The 21,873-nt window shown below is 29.8% G+C and overlaps 4 protein-coding genes across 6 annotated transcripts; 2 read left to right on the top strand and 2 right to left on the bottom strand.

The window, feature by feature from the left end:
* Positions 1-3,520: 3,520 nt before the first annotated feature.
* LOC113860010 (pterin-4-alpha-carbinolamine dehydratase 2, mitochondrial-like) lies at positions 3,521-5,459 on the bottom strand. The gene is made up of 5 exons (XM_027492644.1): positions 5,432-5,459; positions 4,941-5,026; positions 4,723-4,846; positions 4,575-4,643; positions 3,521-3,609 (listed from the first exon to the last, which is right to left on the bottom strand). Exons 1-5 carry the CDS (start codon positions 5,457-5,459, stop codon positions 3,521-3,523), a joined length of 396 nt encoding a protein of 131 aa, XP_027348445.1.
* Positions 5,460-7,269: 1,810 nt separating this feature from the next.
* LOC113857754 (T-complex protein 1 subunit alpha-like) lies at positions 7,270-15,837 on the top strand. Of its 2 annotated transcripts, XM_027489939.1 has the most exons (18): positions 7,270-7,334; positions 7,531-7,659; positions 7,752-7,816; positions 7,906-7,995; positions 8,072-8,158; positions 8,242-8,301; positions 8,417-8,467; positions 8,926-9,021; positions 9,606-9,671; positions 9,846-10,063; positions 10,453-10,549; positions 11,484-11,570; positions 12,411-12,545; positions 13,378-13,482; positions 14,334-14,462; positions 14,832-14,935; positions 15,171-15,261; positions 15,352-15,837. In XM_027489939.1, exons 2-18 carry the CDS (start codon positions 7,587-7,589, stop codon positions 15,436-15,438), a joined length of 1,641 nt encoding a protein of 546 aa, XP_027345740.1. In that variant the 5' UTR covers positions 7,270-7,334; positions 7,531-7,586; the 3' UTR covers positions 15,439-15,837. The 2 variants fall into 2 exon arrangements, with proteins under 2 accessions (XP_027345740.1, XP_027345739.1); XM_027489938.1 differs by lacking the exon at positions 7,270-7,334 and having other exon boundaries at positions 7,357-7,659.
* A 1,244-nt stretch (positions 15,838-17,081) lies between these two features.
* On the top strand, positions 17,082-19,631 carry LOC113859315 (probable inactive poly [ADP-ribose] polymerase SRO2). 2 transcript variants are annotated; one of them, XM_027492125.1, is made up of 4 exons: positions 17,082-17,570; positions 17,693-17,895; positions 18,044-18,174; positions 18,309-19,580. In XM_027492125.1, the coding sequence occupies exons 1-4, from the start codon at positions 17,185-17,187 to the stop codon at positions 18,396-18,398; spliced, it is 810 nt and encodes a 269-aa protein (XP_027347926.1). In that variant the 5' UTR covers positions 17,082-17,184; the 3' UTR covers positions 18,399-19,580. The 2 variants fall into 2 exon arrangements, 1 of the variants encoding a protein (XP_027347926.1); XR_003503539.1 differs by adding an exon at positions 19,612-19,631 and having other exon boundaries at positions 17,169-17,570; positions 17,693-18,174; positions 18,309-19,450.
* LOC113859317 lies at positions 19,375-21,440 on the bottom strand. Its single transcript, XM_027492126.1, has one exon. It carries the CDS (start codon positions 20,930-20,932, stop codon positions 20,363-20,365), a length of 570 nt encoding a protein of 189 aa, XP_027347927.1. The 5' UTR covers positions 20,933-21,440; the 3' UTR covers positions 19,375-20,362.
* Between the last annotated feature and the right edge of the window lie 433 nt (positions 21,441-21,873).

Below are 21,873 nucleotides of genomic sequence, written 5' to 3'. Positions count from 1 at the left end.
TAATTTGTTGCATACGTTTTTTGTTCCCATTTCAGGAAGATTGCAACTTGCGAAAAGGGACTTTGGGTGTGGTCCAGCGTGATCCAGGGTGGTCCAGATTCTCAGCTCAAAGGTTAGCAAAAATTTATATACTAATTTTATGTATGTAAAAAATAAGAAAATACGAAAATAGGTAAATAGAAAAATAAGAAAATATTTAAATTAAAATATATAATTTTATTGTTATTTATGTAGAAAACTGTATTTAAAAGTAAAAATAATGATGATATTATTATTGTTATATAGATATTATTATGTTAAAATAACAAAATAATAAAATTAGAAAAATATATAAATATAAATTAATTGACAAATATAAAAGAATTAAATTAGATAAATATATGAAGAAGAATTATGTGTGATTATTATTATAAGGTTAATAAAATGTAAAAATAATTATAACAAAAAAAATTGAAATAATAAGAATGAAATATAGTATAATTAATAAATTTATATTATTGAAAATCTTATAGTTGTTAAATTTGTAATAATATTTCAACAAATATTATGTCACATAATTAAGAAATAGTAAATAATTTAACATTGTGAAAGATAAAAATATAGTTATTCATCACTTAATTATAAATTGGTTTAATTTGAGAAAAAATTTAGAGTAAAAGAATAAGGAATTAAATGAAAAAAGATGAATATATAAAATTTTAATTAACATTTTATTGAAAATGTTATTTTAAAATAAAAATGACTGAAAATAAAAATATTAGATTAATTATTAATTTAGACATTTGAATATTTTAAAAATTTTGTAGTTATTTATATGATTTTAATGAATAATAATAAATTTGTAATTTTATTCAAGCGAAAAAAGATTTAAATACATTAGTAAGAATTTATAGGTTAAATTTTCTATAATGATATTTTGAAAATATAAATTTTGTTGCAAGCTATTATTAGAACATATACTGTAAATGTACTAATTGTAGATAAATTTAGTTTGATAGAGTATATTTTAAGGTACAAATTGTTTAATAATAAAATGAAATTGTTTTTATTAAATTTTGTTACTTATATTATAGATTTGAAGTTTATTAAACAAATAGTAATAAAAAATATTACAAAAAAATTAAAATAAAAAAATTTACATTTATATTTTCAATAATATTATATTAACATTAAATAATTTAATTAATTCCTACAAATATTTTTAATTTCATCTATTTATAATAATATTAAAATTATTAATTCAAACTTATTTGTAATAATTAAAAAATTTAAAACAATAAATTAATAAAATTCTAACTTGAAATTTCTTCTACCAGACCTTGCTTCAAATATTTGCAACCAATACATATTCGTCTTGCTATATATATACATCTTAATTGGATAAAGACTTTTGGATAAAAGCATGTCTTTTGTTTTGTTCGCTGGATGAAAGAGTGAACGAGATATGTGTCGGCATCAAACCAATTAACACAGAGTGAGTGTCACCATTCTTTTAGCCGACACATGAGTGTCGCCAAAAACATAACTGACACATGTGTCAGACCACTACCAGCGGACACATGTGCCACGTGGCATAATTTTCAATTAGTGTCGGCATTTTCATTGACGACACTTATCAATGTGTTGTCACCATTTCTTACGACACTCGTAAATCATCCCAGGCAGCAAATTTCTTACCAAACAATCCCTAAAAGAGAATTTGTTTCTCCATTAACCTTATGTGGGCAAAAAAGCCTTGCCACATACCTCTGCGGTCCTTTCTTGCAGTTTTCAGTGTTATAGAAAATTGAATCAAACTATTTTTAAATCACTAAATTCACCAAACATAAAAAATCAATTAAACTAAAAATTAAGTAAATTTAAAATAAAAAGCCACATTTTATATTATGGATTGGTAACCAAATTCAACCAAATTATATTTATAATAAATTTATATTAATTCTTATCATTAATATAAAGTTATTTTTTTATCTAATTTTATTATCATATTATATAAATATATCGTACATCACTTTTATTTACTTTAAATTCTTAATTTTTTAATTAAATATATTTTTATCAATATTTTTATTTGTTTAATTATTATTTTTCTCTATTTTTTATTTTTTAGAAATTATTTTAATTTTTAAACTATTATTTACTCTAAATTTAAAAATAGATTAAAATTCATATAATAATAAATAATTTTGAAAATAAAATAATTTAGTAATAAATAAAAACTAAAAAACTTATCTAAAATAACTAATATTTTACCGTTCAGTTTAATTTTATTTTTAAATTAAATTAAATCAAATTACATGCTACTATAATATATAATTCAAATTATTTTTTTACTGAAAACATAACTAAAGCGAACCGCAAACACTCCTAAACCAATTAATGCAGCAAAATAAGTAAAATGAAGGTGGTAACTGAAGAGATAAGCAGTAAACAGTAAAAAAGAAATAAAATTTAAAATTTCTTTCTCCACCATTTTTCAACTTTTTTTCCTCTTCTCCAAAAATCATATTCACAGCACCCTAAATTTAATATCAAATCAAACCATTTTTAAATTATTAAATTAAACTAAAAATAAATAAAAATTGATCAAATTGAAAATTAAAACATATATTTTATAAAATAATTTGTTCAATTTTAGAGAGAAATTTAAGTTAAATTATTTTTTTGATAATTTTTTAATTTAATTTTGACTATCAAACATATGCATTAACTTACTGGGCTTATTTCTTTACAAACAATCACTTCTTATTTATAATCCATTATATGGGCTACCTGCATATGGGCTGAAGGGTTAGATCACAAGTTGCTCTTACACTGTTTTTTTAAAGTGAATATACTTTTTGAAATAATATTTATTTTAAATTAATTTTTTAAAATATATTTTATAATATAATTTATCATCATAATCAATATATGATTCTAAATTATGATAATGAAAATAGTAATGACGGTAAGAGTGAAACAATTATAATTGAAGAAATAAAACTTTATTAATAAAGTTAAATAATTGAAATGCTAGTTGGAATATTTATTTTAAATATTTTAGATGACTCAGAATATATTTTTTAATGATATTTTTTATTTTAAATTTATTGGACAAATATTTGATATTTTAAATTATAATATACTTAAAAATATATATATTATTAATGGTGATGTAGTAAAAATAATCCTTAAAAAATATTTTTGAACGAGTCTATATTGAGAAACAGTTCTAAAATCAGACCTATATTAGTAAATAAGTTAAAAATTGACTTGTGTTTTATTATTTTTATGTTTTATTGTGTTTATAAGATTTGTAACAAAAAGTTTGTATAAGTTTTGAAGACTTTAGAATTGTGAAAAAGATAATTCCAAAGATTTTCCAAGAAGCTTTAAGCAAGTATAGCAATGAAAAATATATGAATTTAGTGAAAATAGAACTGAATTCTAAGTGATTAGCTCCATCTTCAAACAAATATTTCTGCAATTAGGAATGTAGTAGTTCTTGCTAACACTTCCAACATTGTTGAGTGTTGACTCAGTCTGAAGGCTTTCGTCTAAGTAGATCAAGCAAATCAAGCTTATCAATCTTAGCAGCAAGAATGAAGTCATTTTCTGTCAGTCCCCCTGCACCAACATGAATCTGTTGGATGAATGTCCCTATATGATGAACTTTAGCAAAATAAATATTAAAAAACAACAAGGACACATGCTTGATGGAGAGAGCAAATTAATGTTAATCTTGAAATATTGTATGGTTAATCTATAACATTGTAGAAATCATCTATTACATATGCAAATGAGTTGAATACATAGCTACACTCAAAAGCTTTGAGGAGATACACATACATATGAACAATATTAAAGCTTTTAAGCAATCCATCCAAATTTGTTGTAACATATTATCATTTACTACCATCTATGCTACACAATTTTAAATTTCCACCTAAGGTATACAGGTGTTTTTTCTGCACAAGTTAAATTAAAAAAGGAAAAAAGAGGCAAAAAAAAAAAAAAAACCTGGTAAATTGTAATTAGCAACCATTTCTGTTCATTCCTAATGAAATATTTCTACCCAATTACCCAGGACTGAGATGAAATTGCATAATACTAAGGTGAGATGAATACAAATATCCAAAATATGTAATTTTGACCATTCCTCGTCTTCATTAATCTTAAATCCAATATACCATTTGATCTCAGATTATATTTTCTAATTTGTCTTCCCTTCTCATCATTGATCATCCACTATGAAATTTCTCTCTCTCTCCAAAGAGAGGGAAATTCATTTGCTTTCCACAGAAGCAAGTGGTTAAAATTAGAATCCTATGCAAGTATTTGGGCTAACATCTTTGACATCTTGAAGTTAAATCCAATGGTTCCATAATGAAAGATAAATTGGAACGAAGTTAGAACTGTGTTGTTGAATTAACCCACAATGTTATACGCATGCTAGGTTTCAAATTTTTTAAATGAACAATCTCTTTTAATTTCATTGAAACACAATGCTGCCGAATGCATATTACTATGATACTCTTTCTCATCAACCAACTTTTTATCAAATAACTTGAACAATGAATAATAATTCATACCAACAGCATGAGTCCAAATCTCAATGGTAACATTATTCCAGCCAGCAAGGTGTAGATCAGGATGATGACCTGCATTATAAATTTATTGTTTACATTTTGTAGATACCCTTTAAAATCAATCAATAACAAGAAAAAAAAAACGTGGTACCTTCATTTTCAGCAAGAACAGCTACTTTCCTGAAAAATTCCAATCCTTTGGTAAAAGTCTTTACTGTCCATGATCGCCTTAGCTTCATGACACCATCTTCATTTACCAAATTCCACTCATCAACCTAACCACCCAATGTCAATATCCAAGGCAATGAGACTTTAAAAACTTTTTTTTGGCTCAAAAGACTTAAAAAGCTTGATTTGACAGAAACAAACCTGTGGCATTAGAGTGTGAGCTGCACCCTCAGTCATGGGTCTCAATTCCTTTAGATTGCATGGTACACACTTCTTATCTGTCAGACCTAAAAGAATTGAGGAAAATTTATTACACTGCAAGAACTATGAGAATTTAGATTTGAAGATGTGAAGAGCAAAGTAAAAAGGAAAATGGTTAGTTAGACACGATCGAACAAAACGGGCACTTTATTCTAATAAGCAACATCAACAACACAAGGCATGAAGAGAAAATAAGCAGTTCAATAGTATCTGTCTGGTTCACACCACTAGGACTACAGTACCCACTTTTTCTAGACATGGTAAGTACAGTAACTATAAGCAGGTTATGAGTATTTTCAAAGAGTTAAACATTCGTGACAGAACCATGACAAGTGAAACCCATAAACCTTTGAAAATAAGCATTCCAAAATGCATAACACATGGAAAAAAAAGAAGCAAAAGTGATAAACTAATTTAATGCATGAACTAACATGAAGGCGAGAAGGTAGAACCATCCATGATTGGAGAAAAAAAAAGTAACAGTAGGTTGGAGAGAGGGGAAGGAGAATGAATGTATAGATAAATTGATTTGATTAAACAGATAATTGCAGCGCATAATGTGCCGCTTAAATTTGATAATCAACTAACTATATATTGATAGTTTCTCACGGGAATGGATTTTTATTATTTGATTTTGTTTAAAAACCAATGCATGTGTGATTATTAACGTTTAAAATTTATTATATAAAAAATAATCTTGATAAAAATGATATTGTTTGGATGTGCAGATAATAATAAACTATTAGAGTTTGTAATTTTAGTCAAACACACTCATCTAGATTGGCTGTTGTTGGCTAATGTGTTTTTAGATTAGGCTTAGCTAAGTTAATTAATAATTAATAATCTTCTTTGTGGATGAACATGTGGGTCGACTTGTTTTTTCTTTTCTTTTTAATTACTTCACAGTCATACAGATAATATAATGAATTATTACTCACTAAAAAAAAATGATTTTATTAACTATTATATTAAATATAATGATTTGAAAATATAATATTTAGTGCTATACCGATACATTTTTGCTATACTTTATGATAGAAATTATCTTATAAATATTTTATCATATTTAATTTCATAAAAAATACTTAAGAGTTCTCAAATCAATCCTTTTATATTGCTATTTTACTCATTTACGAAAATAAATATGATGATGTTTTAATTCCTTAAGAGATTAATTTATTAAATACAAATCTTTAAAATTTTGATATGGTGATGGATTGACCTTTTAAAGATTGTTTTCGTAACAAAAATATTTGAAGACACATTTCAATTATATCAAAATAAAAATATATTTGAATAAATAACTTTTGAATTCTCTTTTCATAAAATTGGTTTTTTAAGTCCAGCTAAGTTTTTCTGCCTTGGAATATAATACCATCCTCTTATCCTCAAAATGTTTTTAAAAAATTAATTATCTTTTAATTTTATGATTATAAATTTAGGGTCAAACTAACCAATAATTAAATATTTCTTAGTATTTCACCTGGCATTAATATTATTTAAAATGTTTTTATACTTATACACCTTAAGTGACCGCCAAAGCCTAAATTGTGTGAGAGGTGGTGTAGGCTTTACTAGTAACAAATATGATAATGCTTAAAAGCATATGCATGTTTAAAAATTTATGAAATTAAATCATATCAACTTTATTTACGTTTAAATCACTTATATAAAGATCATTTTTAATTATTAAATTATATTTAGTAAAACACAATTGATAAATTAGAAACTATTGTTAATTTCTAAAACTGTAACATTAAAAAAATTAAAAATTAATCAGAAGATAGTTAACGTTTTAGCAAAAATATTTTATAAAAGTAGAAACAAATACAATTTAATAAAATAAAATAATAAAAAGTACAATTGTTATAAGAAAATTGTATAATATATCAAAATAAATTATAATAACATTAATTTATTTTTTTCTTTAGTTGTGTATGTAAAATTCAAAAGTGAGTATATTTTACCTACCATTGTAGTCAAATAAAGTAAAAAATAACTGCTTGAAATGTCCAAATTAGAGTAATAAGTTTTTAATAAAATTTTTAATATAATTTATCAAAATTTAAAGCAAACATAAATAAACAGTTATTTAAATGTATTTTAAATGCTAACTTGTTAACTCTACCCAAAAAAAAAAAAAAAAAACTAACTTGTTAAAAAATTACATAAAAAGATTATATAAAAGTAAAATAAATAACATCAATTTGTTTCAAATAATTTTTATTAAATTTAATATTTTAAGATATATTTTTTAAAGATGCACTTCAATTCATTAAAAAAAGTTGGCAACATATTTTATAGAGTGAAAAGAAGCAAAGATTTTAAATAAAGGTAAAATTTACCCTACCTGATTATTGAGGGAGCTTTTATTGTAAGATTTAAATTTTAAAAATGAATATTAGACACGACTTGTTGTTGGTCATCTCCTCTTCTACACCGCCGTTATCTCCGTCTGGGTCTCCATTTTGCAATTAGGGTTTATAGTTGGTGCTTGAACTCTTCAACTCAGGGCTCGTTGGTTTTGTAGTTCTAACAAGTGAAAAGCGGTTAAGGGTTAGCTTTGGACGACGACACTACTCCGCCATGGCACTCGTTGCGCAAACCCCTGACATTGCCGGCGAGCGACACTCCGGCCAAGACGTTCGCACCCAAAACGGTGTCGTCTCTCTCTCTCTCTCTCTCTCTCTCTCTTCCGCAACAAATATTGAAACGACCATTTCTAATACGATTGATTCTGTGTGAATACAGTGGTGGCGTGCCAAGCAGTTGCTAACATTGTCAAAACCTCATTGGGCCCGGTGGGCCTTGACAAGGTAGCGTCTCTCTCACTCTCTTTCGTTCTCGAGAGATAGATCTTGTATGAAAGTTTGCAAGTAATGTGTGTTTGATGCGATTGTCTCAGATGCTTGTGGATGACATTGGCGATGTCACTATCACGAACGACGGTGCAACCATTCTCAAGATGTTGGAAGTGGAGCATCCTGCTGCTAAGGTCTATCACGAGTTCCTCTCGTTCTTCGCATTTTCTTCTTCTCCATGTTACTCACTCACTCGTGCGCTTTTTTCAGGTTTTGGTTGAACTCGCCGAACTTCAAGATAGGGAAGTTGGAGATGGTACTACTTCTGTCGTAATTGTAGCTGCTGAGCTTCTCAAAGTAACTGCGATTTTCTCTGTATTCCATTTTATTTTCATTTTGTCTCAGATACTCAGGTATAACTTTTTTTTGGGTTTCTGCAGAGAGCGAATGACCTTGTTAGGAATAAGATTCATCCCACCTCAATTATTAGTGGATATAGAGTAAGTTTCTTTTATTTATTTTCTAAATGTGTCTGCAATTACGAAATTTGGATTTCTGGCACATGAATTGGAATTTTGGATAGTTTAACTTCTCTACGCTGATTATTTTTTATAGCTTGCTATGCGAGAAGCTTGTAAATATGTAGAAGAAAAGCTAGCAGTCAAGGTAAGCTCTCCTAAACATACCTTTTCTTTTGCATGTTTGTGTATATTTTGGGCTTAAGTTATCAATGCAGGGACTCTACTTTTTTTGTCTCGCTTCTCCTCTCTCCCACTCTTGTTAGATTGTCAATAGATATTTTTGAAAGGCAAAGGTGCAGTCATGGCTGTGTAGTGTCATTGTATGCAATTGGGCAAGAATATCATACTACTTATATGATATCCTTGTTCCGGTCTTCCATTTTATGTCAATGTTAAAACTGTAAACTAATGTGACAAGAAGTTTGTGACATGAATATGTATTGACTATTGATGAAAGCTTTCATCTCTTGGCTATTGGTTCTTTGTCTTGTTTTCTGAGAAGCATGCTATGGGTCAAGTGGCCGTTGTTTGGTCAAGGTTAATGCATTTGCAAGTTGTTGCGTATCATGTATTAATCAATCGGATTGTTCTCTTGACTTGTAGGTTGAGAAGCTGGGAAAGGATTCACTAATTAACTGTGCCAAGACCAGTATGTCCTCAAAGTTGATAGCTGGTGATAGTGACTTCTTTGCCAATTTGGTATGCTTGTTATTGGAATGACTTTCTATTGAATGTTGAGAGTGTATATCACATTGGATTGATGCACACCATTTCTACAAATAATAGTTAGTTCATGTGCAACTGTATAAAACTTATATGCATTTTTCTGTTTCATGTCTCAATATATTCAGATTAGTAATTGAAATACTCAGTTCAAGTCTGATTATTTTTATAACAAAAATATCACATCACATGGCCTTCTTACTTGATATTATACTTTCTTTTTGCTTGAGAGGAAAGGATTTTAAATATTTTCTTGGTTTAATCACATTTTCTACTGTGTGATGAGTGCATAAAATTGTTAATTGTTGAATGTTGACCATATTGGTTTATTCACATTGAATATTTTATCGTATGTATTGAATTTCTGTTTGTATTTTGGTGTTATGGTCCATGTGATTTTCAAAAGTTCTGGTTCTTATTAGATGGTTTATTGTTTTGAAGATATTGATTAGTTGTGAACAGGGAGCTAACTGTTATTTTTGAACTAGTTTTTTGTCTGTAGGTATAAATACTCATCAATTTTTTCAGTAGTGAAATTAATTTGTGTGTAATTTATACAGGTTGTTGATGCAGTGCTAGCTGTAAAAATGACAAATGCTCGGGGTGAAGTCAAATATCCAATCAAGGTTGGTAGTAGATTCCTCTGAGATCAGAAGGTTCTTTTCATGGACGAAAGATGTCTATTTTGATTAATATGATGAACATCTGTAATATGTAGTTGAATCTTACTTCTTACCTGCTTTAACTTTCATAGGTTTTGAATGGGTTTAATTCTGTTTCTTTTGTGACTCGCATTCCAGGGAATCAATATATTGAAGGCTCATGGAAAAAGTGCTAGAGACAGCTTTCTGATGAATGGTTATGCTCTAAATACTGGCCGTGCTGCACAAGGAATGCCTCTTAGGGTTGCCCCTGCAAAAATTGCGTGTCTTGATTTTAATCTTCAGAAGACAAAGATGCAGTTGGGTGTTCAAGTATTAGTTTCTGATCCCAGGGAGCTAGAGAAAATTCGTCAAAGGTGCTGTCAGTATGATCATATGGCTTTTATATTACTATGATACCCAGCCTTTCTGGATCCATTTTCCTTAAATATAATGATAATAAATCTGTTATGTTATTGAAAATAATCTATGAAAAATGGGCATAACCTGAAATATTCTGGATGATAGGCATGAAGTTAATCCAAAGCCCTGTCAAGCAAAATGCTTGAAATACTATGGTAAATTTTTGAATTTGTAGTTCGTACAAAAGAATACTGTTCTAAGTGTGTAAGCCACCTTGTGTTAAGTTTCATGGTGGGAGTTTGCTTTTGCTTGATCTGGGAGAACTCTCAGCCCATATCACCTTGCAAGATAAAGTAATATGTTTATTATATTTTAACAAATAGTCATTCTTTTCTAATTTCAGAGAGGCGGATATGACTAAGGAACGCATTGAAAAACTACTGAAAGCTGGAGCCAATGTTGTTCTGACTACTAAAGGAATTGATGACATGGCACTTAAGGTATATTTCTCTTTGTTACCTTTTTAATGGTATCTTTTTTTGAGCAAGAGGATTTTAGTTATAATCTTTCATTTTAGCTTTCAAAGAAACTGTTTATCTTTCTTTCTGTTGACTGTTGAGTATGTCATATTTTGATTCTTATAGTATAAACTACTCATCTTGATATCCGATATAATAGAGCAAGCAAACCAGTGGACCAACACTATGGCATCTAATTTAAGTGTTTTTTTAATATTTCTGCTGATGATATCAGATCTGGTTATGTGACAAGATTGAATGATGTAAAAGAATTTGGATTTAGGAGACAAATTAAATGAGGCATTCAACCAAATGATCATGACATGCCATATCAGCTAGGTTTTTACTGAAAATTTTCTTTTTCATTCACTGTATATTTTTGGATTTTGTTAACCTTAGCACTTAGAGTTGAGTTTAAACATCCAAAATTAGTAGGTTTTTATTAGTTGCTTAAACTCAGTCCTAACCTCAATTCGTAGGACTCATAGGGGTTGAGGTTAATATTTTTCTATATATATATTTTAAATTTCTAGATGTGTCACTATTTGTATTAGACTGTTGTTAAAATTGAAGACCATGTAGTACACAAGGCTCGGGTTGTGACAAACTTCTACTTTGATGAAACAAAACTCCAAATATGATAGCTTTAACCTCACATCCACACAAGGCCTGTTTAATCTGAATTTATTAACTTACTACAAAATGATAAAATTATTAATTACTAGACACTATGATTAGAACCCCAATACTGAAGTTACACCAATCCTGTGACATCGATGGATCTTTGAAAATGACTTGTGCTTTCTGCATTAACAGATGTCTTTGTTAAAACTGATGGATGTTGTGGTTACTGGCATAAAAATTCATGAATTTAACTATTTATGTATTTCTTTCTGACTATTTGGTCATGTTTCAGTACTTTGTTGAGGCTGGGGCAATTGCTGTAAGACGTGTGCGGAAAGAGGATATGCGTCATGTTGCCAAGGCTACTGGTGCAACATTGGTAGGACTTTTTATTGATCTAAATTGCGATTTGAGTAAATTTGCAGTTAATCTGAAAATTTATCACCCTCAAGTTTTGATTGACAATGCAGCATTCGTTCTTTCTTATCTCCCTTTTTAGCCAAAAAGAGAAAAGTTGACTATTTTATTAACAATTGCCAGGGATGAATTTGTCATAAATAAATACTACAATGAGTCAAGTAACCATGATCCTTATTTCTAGTTGTTTCAATTTGCATTTACCCTTTCCCCAATTGTATCTTACCTTCCTCAAAATTAATGCCAAACTTCAAGGTTAAAACTCGATTTTATATTTTCTTGTTTCATATTGCATCAACAATGTGTTAGACTATTTTAGTAGAACGAGATGAGATGCAATTATTTTTGAACTGAATTTTGTAATGCTCTTGTTTTGTTGATTGGAAGGATGGAACAGTGTTTATGAGGTGGTATTCATTTGGGTTGGTATGAGTAAATTTTATTATACACACAAACTAATCATAAAACTTTCCACCTTCTTCATGATTAAAAATTTAATGTATTAAATTCATGTGTAATGGTCTAATGGAGAATCTCAAAATACCGTATTTCAAGAATGTTGTCCGTCTAATGAATCTCTTGCATCCTATCCCTTTACTATGCTGATTCAAACCACATTTTTCTTTCTTGTTTTTAATTTAAGCATCTTTATTCATTAGATATTTAGTGATGGGCTTTTTTCTTTTTGTTAAGCAACATCTGTCTTGGTCAGAATACTTTTTTTAATAAAAGTTTTTAATACTATTTCTCTTTATCACTTTGTGTAATTGGCCTTGATTTTTACTGTGATTGGTTCACACAGGTCTCAACATTTGCTGATATGGAAGGGGAAGAAACATTTGAACCATCTTTTCTTGGATATGCTGATGAGGTTGTTGAGGAGCCTGTAGCTGATGATGCTGTAGTTATGATCAAAGGGACTAAAACTACAAGTGCAGTAAGTGACTGTGTTGAACTTGAGTTTTCTTTTTCTATCTTTTTTTTGGAGTTTGGGGGGGGGGGGTGATAAAAGAATACATTCATCAAGACAGATAAAACAGAAGGAATTTGGAGGATCAAGAATTCTCAATTGCCTGAAAAAGGAGACCCAATCCCTTTGTATTTCTGTTAAGAAACTCCCATAAAAAGACCATATGTTTAACATCAAATTGAAGCCAGTTGCCTAATCCTATCACAGATTAAATTGCATGGAATTCATATGCATGCTCATCCAGGTACAAATGGTGGGCAATCACAGTTTTTTTAAAAATTGGATACAGAAAATAAAACAAATAACTAAGATAAATACCATTTTCACAATATTCTAACTTCAGACTATTACTGACATCCATAAAATACATTCATTAAGCAAGCAAAAGATGACACAACCTTTGAAATGGGCCTTCATAGTTTATTGGTGTAGTGTATTACATTTTCGTTAACAAAATAGTAGCAAAATGTGGTCTTGTACTTTGGTCATAATTTCCTCATTGTGATGGCAACTAAGTTGTATCAATACGAACTTGATAGAAGTTTCTTTTATCTTGATGAAAGTCTTTTATGAAAAACAAGAATATAGTCAATGTGACCCAAAATGAATCATGTTCACATAATTCCCTATCATGGGGGAACATTGTAGAAAGTGTGGATGGGAAAGTTATCTGAGTTAGCAAGATGATATTAATAAATTTTGAAAATTATCGGTGATATGGCCGTGAGAAAATGTTTACTATCTGGTGCTCATTGTGGATGCTTATATTTTCACCTAATCCTGTGTTATTCTTCTATAGGTCTCTTTGATTCTAAGAGGTGCAAATGATTATATGCTTGATGAGATGGATAGATCTCTGCATGATGCCTTATCAATTGTCAAGAGAACTCTTGAATCAAATACGGTAGCCAGCATTCTCTAGCTTTCATCTTACTTTGGTTGAATTTGTTGTTTCTTTAGATTCATTTTTTCAAATGTCTTTTTATTTTGTTGTAGTTGTCTTGATATGATTTCTCTTATTTGTTCTTTTATGGTTGACATTTTGTATTCTTGCATGCTTGTACTGTTGATCATTTTACTAAAATAGGTCTCTTTATTATATTGTGAATGTAATATTGTGACTCTGGGTGATGAGAAATAAATTCTCAATTGAATATACACAAAAAAATATCAAGATGCATATATAAAACCAATTTTTTTGAAAATGTGCCCAATCCTGGTGGCTTACAAAAAAAATATTGAAAAATTGTTTTTATGTTAACACTAAATTGAAAATATAGCTTCAGAATAACTACTAATTTTGTAAGGGTCTCTTATCATTTGGAATGTGGCAAATCATTGGTTTGAGAGAATCCAGAGTGTGCTACAGTAAAGTCAACTAATTAATTTGGTTACTTAAAATTATTGCAACCATTCCAAAGTACACTATATGAAATACTAGATTTAATTGCCTGAGAGTCAAGATTACATTTCCATTCATAATGAATATTTCAAAGTGCATCCTATGTTTTTCTGGGGTTTAGGCCAAACATGTTACCTAACTTGAATGCATGGACCATATGAGACTAGACAAGTAATTTTCAAGTAGATTTGTGGTGGAACCATGAAAGTTCAAGGATAAACTTTTATGCCAGCAATTAGGTTTTATAATTTATGAAATGTCAGCAACAATGAGGATTTTGGGTATAGGTACTCCGTCTTTTTATTTCCTATTTCATCTGCCTTGGGCTTGATCTCTCAACATATATAATTCAGGTGGTAGCGGGTGGAGGTGCTGTTGAATCAGCATTATCAGTTTATTTGGAGTACCTTGCTACAACTTTAGGATCTCGGGAGCAATTGGCTATAGCAGAGTTTGCTGAGTCTCTGCTAATCATTCCCAAGGTAAGTTACAAGCTAAATTAGTGGCTCAAGGTTTTGGGTCTCTTATTTTACTTATAATTAGGGTGGTAGGGACTTGTTGAACAAATGGTGTAAAGTTTGATCGTCATCCCCAGTTCAATAATTAAATTTTAGTATATAATTTTATGTAGTGTCTGCACAAAAAAGATAGTTTTCTGTAATTTTTATCCATATATATTATCCTAGTGGGCTTTCATGTGGTGTTAATGTGATATGACAATTAGTTTTTTGTCTCATTATTAAACTTTAAATGTCTTGTCTTTTGTGTTAACCGGGTTTAATAGACAAGATAAGTTCTTGTTTCCTACCAATTTAGCACTAAAAATGTATGTATTGGTACACCTGTTGTAGGTGCTTTCTGTTAATGCTGCTAAGGATGCCACTGAGCTGGTTGCAAAATTACGGGCCTACCACCATTCAGCACAAACTAAAGTTGATAAGAAACACTACTCAAGGTATTTGCTTATGAGTAATAGTAACTATAGTTTCCTTAACTTTTGTGTATGTCTTCTTCATAGCAGTGGGGCAATATGTAGAATTTATCTGTTATGACTTATGCCATATGCTGGATAATGTTTTTTTGTTTGTGTATGAGCACATGTACTGTTTCAAGTTCTAGCATTGCCAATTTTTTCTATTCCATTACAATTACAATAACGTTACATTTTTTGCTCTTTTTTTTTTTTCCAGCATGGGTTTGGACCTTTCACAAGGACATGTCAGAAATAACTTGGATGCTGGAGTCATTGAGCCTGCAATGAGCAAAGTCAAAATTATCCAGGTACGTATTTAGTTACATATCATCAGTGGTTGACTTCCAGAAACAGCTTATACAACTGTCTGAGCAAAATTGCCCATCTCTATTTATCAGTTTGCAACTGAAGCCGCCATTACTATCCTTCGAATCGATGACATGATCAAGCTTGTGAAGGAAGAAAGTCAAAATGAAGAGGATTAGAATATAATTGGATTTAGAAGACATCTACTTCCCAGTCTTACATGGCTTTTGCAGGCTGAGCCGGTGTGGATTTGAAGGCCCTTGATCTTCTTGAAGGGAGAATGCTGCAGTAGCGTTTATTTTATTTAAATATTAACATTTTATATTCCTATAAATTAGCAGCTAATATTTTTGGTCATGCATTGGCTGGTTGCATGTTTGTACATGTCTTTCTGAGGCAGTGTTTGGGTTGTGGAATTTTGATATTTCGTTGGTGACTAGGGTTTTAATTTAAGAACTAAATACATGTGCAAATGGGATTATGATGTCATTTATGGGTTCTAATGGGTCAATGTTTTGCAATTTGCTCTCTTTGCAGTGATAGTTAATTCAATGAAGGAGCGTGGTGAATACTTTTTTTTAATAGAATTTAATTATTATTAATTGTTGAAATTAATATATATATATATATATATATATATTTAAAATTTTAAACAACAATAATAAAAGTTTTGTTTTACTAGACGAGGATGATTAAATTTTCAGAAATACTTATCATGAGTTTTTACCCGTGAATATGGGTATGTTGTTCGAAATCACTAGGAGAAAAAAAATTAGAGAATGCTATGTAATTGTTATCTACCTCTATAATATTAAGGTGAATATAAGAATTAGTATTTTTAAGAATTGTTTTAAATAAGTTGCTCTTAAAATGTAATTTTTTTCTCATTATATCGTCTGTATTAATTTTATAAATTCAATCTTTGACTTAAAAAATTTTATTTTATTTTTTATAATTTTAAAATTTCAATGTCGTTCATTTAATATAATAAAATATAAAACTGGTCATATTTCTCCAATTATAGGAAGTTCATTATTCAAAGCAAATGTATGTCCACGGAATGAAAAAGTGGGCAGAATTTGCATTGTGAAGTGCAAATGCAGCAGTTACCATTGAACACTAAATTAACTTGAAGCTTAAGAAAGTTACCATTTATCACCGCTATCTTAACTTGAACCTCAAGAAAGCCACGAAGAGTCTACTCATGCATGACAGTGACAGAGAGTCACCCAACTTTCATGTTTCAATATATTAATTTTAGATTATAAATTTAAATACACGTTATAGAAATGATCATTTACTAATTATCCTTTAATTTTAAAAAAAATTATATTAAAGTTTTCTCAGTGTCGAAATTCTAAAATTTCAAATCTTAACTTTATTAATTTTGATTTTTATATCTTAATTCTTTTTTTTTTATTTCAAATCAATTACGTTACTATGAAATTTTTGTACGATAAAAAAATCTATATTGCTATGAAATTTATTGTTTTCAATTTTCTCTTTTTCTCCTAAATCAATCTATTTATATTTTGTCACCTAAATTTTACTTTTCAGGTTTAAAATTACACAACTGAAAAGAAAGATTATTTTAAATTGAAATTATGAAATTATAAATATATTTAAAGATAAGAAGCATAGAATATTTTAGATGGCATTTTTTTTTCCTTCTTTTCTAGTCATGGAGAGGGCCACAACCTCACAAACCAAACCGTTTCTTGATACAGTTAGCAATTTCAGCACGGAAACGCCTAATCTTGTGCCCCAAGGTTCATGCTCGTTTTCAAACTACATAAATATTCAACACTTGCTTTCTTCCATTGCTAATACCATATTGAGATTGAGGAGGTACAAGTGCACTGCACAAAACTAATATAACTCAATTACATAAACCATCTTATTTTAGAGGAAATTAATAAAAAAATATGCTGCCAATAGAAAATTTGGTTAAAAAAGGGCTAATGAACATAGAAGAAGGGAGAGATGAATACCAATTCATTAAGAATGGTTTCTTGAAGGGTATGGGATTTATGGGGCATGCCACAATGGTCATGGCTCTTTACAAGAACAATGTTTCCTTTAGTTTGGCAAGGCAAGCTCGTTGGGATTCGTTTAAGATTTTCTCTGAGGCGCTGGCAATTAAATGTGGTGGGGATGCCAATGTGAGGTATGCTTGGTATGGCGGCTCATTGGATGAACTCATAGAGGTTGTCTCAGTTGGATTCAGTGGATGCAAAAATCATGATAATGATAATGATGAGTGTCATGGTGTTGGGATTTCCTTATTTTCTGCCAATTTTTCCATTGATAGGTAAGTGTAATAATATTTTCTATGAACTGATTCTTTTTTTTTCTTTGATATACCAGTTTTATATGACAAAGTTTCTGCTTTATGATAAAATAGAGTTAAGAATTTGTTCATTTCATTCACAGTGCTATGTCTACGGTAGCAGATGAACATGGTTTGAGGCATGTGCTGCTATGCAAGGTAATATTAGGGAATGTAGAAGCTGTTCCTGCAGGGTCAAAGCAGAGCCAGCCTAGTTCTAAGCAATATGACACTGGGGTGGATGATATTTCAGCACCTAGAAGACATATTATATGGACTGCTTTTATGAATTCACACATTTATCCAGGTTATATTCTAAGTTTCAAGTATAATTACATGAAGGGTAAGTGGGGTGACCTTTTTCATCTCTAGCTTTAACTCTTCGAGGATGTATAGTTCATATTCTAACAAGTGCTTGAATCAAAGGATAATCATTTCTTGGCTTTGGTGCGCAGATCAAGAGATAGATGGGCCACTAAAACCTCGATCGCAATATGTTTTGTTTCCCAATTTAGTGGCAAGAGTTTCTAACCATTTGAAACCATCACAAATGTCTCTGTTACTAAAAAGCTACCGTATTTACCAAGTAATAGTCAATATTCTTATCATAATCATAATAATTCTTTGCTTTCAGGTTCTTGTGTTTGTATCTTGTATGAACTGTTTTATCGTGTGAATTTGCAATTACTGATTAACATTAATTGTATTGTTTGGGCTTAGGAACAAAAGATTTCACGAGAAGTATGGATACATAAAGTGAGATTGATAGTGGGGGACAGATTGCTTTATTCAGTGATCACAAATGCGTAGCTTCTTTAATCCCTTTTTTGTTGTTTGTTACCAGAAATTTCTTGGTTTTCTTTTTCCTCTCCCTTGTGTGTGTGATTTAGTTTCATTTTTATACATAGAATACAAAAAGTTCACAGGAAAATTAACGTATAGTAGATATATAGAATGAAAGAACCATAGGAGGAGAGGACAAACTAACAATGTATTTAAATCGTGTATATCCTTATACGTGGTTTCTCTCATCTGTTCAAATGCATTTTTATCCTATCTTGGTCCTTAAAACTTTTTAAAGTAGTAGCTTAAATTGGTCTTCTTCTCTATACAACTTTCATTTCACCGTAATATACTCTACCTGATCTCTTTGATGAGTACCAAAAAGCTTTTTGAAATCAATTATTAAGGATTATCTCAGGATTCACTTACAAAATGACAAATCATTTTATTAATAAGTGACAATTTTTTTAAAAAATACTTCCCTAATTTCTAATGTTATAAATAACTTAAAGTGAAATTTTTATAAAAAATGAAATGAAATTTGAAATAAATAATATATTTAATAACATATTTAAATCATACTTCTATTTCTAAAATATTTCCCTCTTCTCATACCATAAAAGGATATCTATCAACGAAGTCCTTGCTAACCCCAAAAACCAAAATCCATTTCAAACCATTTTCTTTGGTCCACCCTGAGAAACCCACTTCTAATCCTTGACCAATTTTACTGTAAGGGCAAAATCTTTGGTCATTGCTTATTTCTGCAACATGTCAAAATAAAGGAGCTGTAACAAATTCATGTTCCAAACTAAGCGGATCCTGGTACCACAAAACGCTTTTGTTTCAATCAATGTAAAAATGTGCCTAGATTCATTTTCTCTATATTTGATATGGAATTTTCTGATATAGTGGGTTGCTTTGCAGGAGTACTCATACAAACCATGACTTTACGTATTTTGCTTATTGACCAAGAAAGAGTCTTTGAGCCTTTATGAACGGGTTACAACAAGAGGGTTTTAGTCAGAATTCAATGAAGATTATTTTTCAGAACTTTGATCTGGTGAATTTCAGATAAAGTTTGTTCTACCTCTTTCTCTTGTTAGACTGCTTGCATATGTAGAGAGGAGTATGAGAACATGAGTTTCTGTTTCACTATTACATATACATGTCCATTTATAAATATAAATATATTCTTATTTCCTTACTTTATACACTTTTTTTTCTGTGAGGTATGTAGATTGGCGTTTTTTTGGTTTCTCAAAAGAAAAAAAAATTGTCACACTTTGGAGGTGCAAGTCCTATGCATTCTAAGTGCTGGATAACATCCATGAGCTTCTCACCATTTGTACAACAAGGAAGTAACAAGGGGAAATTAAGTCATACAATTTTGCTAAATCTAGAATAATTTTTAGATAGCCATTATTTATCATAAACACTCAAATCATTATGTGAAACATAAATTTATTGGAATTATAATAAAAATACAACTTACTGTATAAGTATTTTCGCATATACAAGTCCATAATTATTTGAGTGCCTATCATGGATAATGTAATATATAATTAATGCCTATTTAAAAATTTCTCCTAAATCTACCCACGGCGAAATCAATATGTTCTTGCCGTCCTATAGAACCAGGCATATATGCAAACCAAACATTAATGTCATACATAAGTCATAATTAAAAAATTGTGCCATGGCCATGGGGGGTGCCAAAGCCAAAAGGGGACCCATATATATATATATATATATGAAGCCTTTAGGCTAAGAGCCAGAAATTTCGCTGAGTTTTTGTATTGAGAACATAGCCTCCATTTTGACCCTTTCTCTGGACAGCAACACAGGTGCATGGGCTGTTCTGGATCAAATACTCTGCTGTGTCAATCGCTTTTATCCCTTTCATTGATCCTCCTGTGGGTCGCTTGTATCTGTCTCCATGCATTCAAATATGGAAGAAATCATATTATGACATCTATAAATCTATCTCTTTAATCAAACAATTTATTCTTGAGAGATGAAAGAAATGATATTAAAGAAAATATGATAAGGCACTGTGACACACAGGCAAGAAATAATACCATGCAAAGTGAAACACAGAAGAAAATGAATGAGTATACGGACCCTAATAACGCTGAAGAGAAACTGCGCTTCTGGCCTATAACTATGACATCAACAGCTTGCGTTTTGCTTTGTGAAAGGATAGTGGTAGCTCTATCTTTTCCATCCATTTCCACCCTCAAAGAACGCACACGAATTTTAGGTTGAGAAACTTTGCATACATTCTTCATTTCTTCAAGAAAATCAACCCCTTCATTATCAGCAGCAGCAGGTCCTCCAAACTCAAACGATACCGTCGCTGAGCTTCCCAATGAAGGCATTTTCAAGAACGTTGAAATAGTGTTACGCCAAGAATTTGGGTTCTCAACATGCAACAGAATCAATTCATCTTGCTCAAGCACTGCATGTGAAAGTGCGTATTGCAATGCACCCGCTGATTCCCTTGTTGGGTCAGCCACCACCATTACCTTGCGTGCTTGTGCACTACGATTATTTGCCATGCCTATTCAGAGGGCTAAAGAGAAAAAGGAATATCAGAACCCAAATATTATTATATGAGACGCTCATTTTTTTGTGATCACAGTGAGCCACCGATAACAGCTAATAAATTCGTTAGCTTTTTTATGTTTTGATTCATAATTAGATCCTTTCTTTGTTTTCATCTTCTATGTTTAGGATGTGTTGTTCTTGTTAATCACCATCCTTCAGACTCGGTCAAATCTCAAATGCCATCGTTAATTATTCATTAATTCATATATTAACTCTTAAATTTCATATAAATTTTGTTAACACATTTTACCAATGTAACTAATCACATCAGACTTTTATTATACACATTAGACTTCCATTTATAATTTAAGTCACAGTGATAGTTTTTAAAAAGTTCTACAATTAAATAACCTTTTATATCTAAAAATCAGCTTAAAAATTAGTGTCAAGTATACAAATTAAATATATGTTTAATTTATTTTATTAATGTTACTCTATTTATTTAGGATCTCTTTCAATAAATACTACAAAATGAAAAAAAAAAAAAATTAGAAGAGAGAAGATAACATTGGGATGAACTATATAATTTGGAGCAAACACACAAAAATAAACTCACATTTTGAATCAAACGATGTCCTGCCCAACTTTGATGAAACGATACTTCTAATATTTTTTTTACCACAAGTAAGTTTAATTAATTTAATTTTTTTTTATAAAAAATGAATTGAACAATTAAATTAATAAAAATTATTTATAAATAATTTTTTTAAAATCATATTTTATTAAGAGTATACTTTGATTTTTCCTTATATATACACACACATGCTCGTAACTATAATTAGATTAATCCTTCCTAAACAATAGTTTAGATAAAGCAGTACAGAATATTCCTTCAAATAATGTTGAGTTGAGATTTGTTGAAGTGCCAACTCAACATAATATTACAAATAAA

The sequence above is a fragment of the Abrus precatorius genome, unplaced genomic scaffold, assembly GCF_003935025.1.
Source record: "Abrus precatorius isolate BTA unplaced genomic scaffold, Abrus_2018 Scaffold2, whole genome shotgun sequence".
Classification (NCBI taxonomy): domain Eukaryota; kingdom Viridiplantae; phylum Streptophyta; class Magnoliopsida; order Fabales; family Fabaceae; genus Abrus; species Abrus precatorius.
This window is presented reverse-complemented; position numbering and strand designations above follow the sequence as displayed.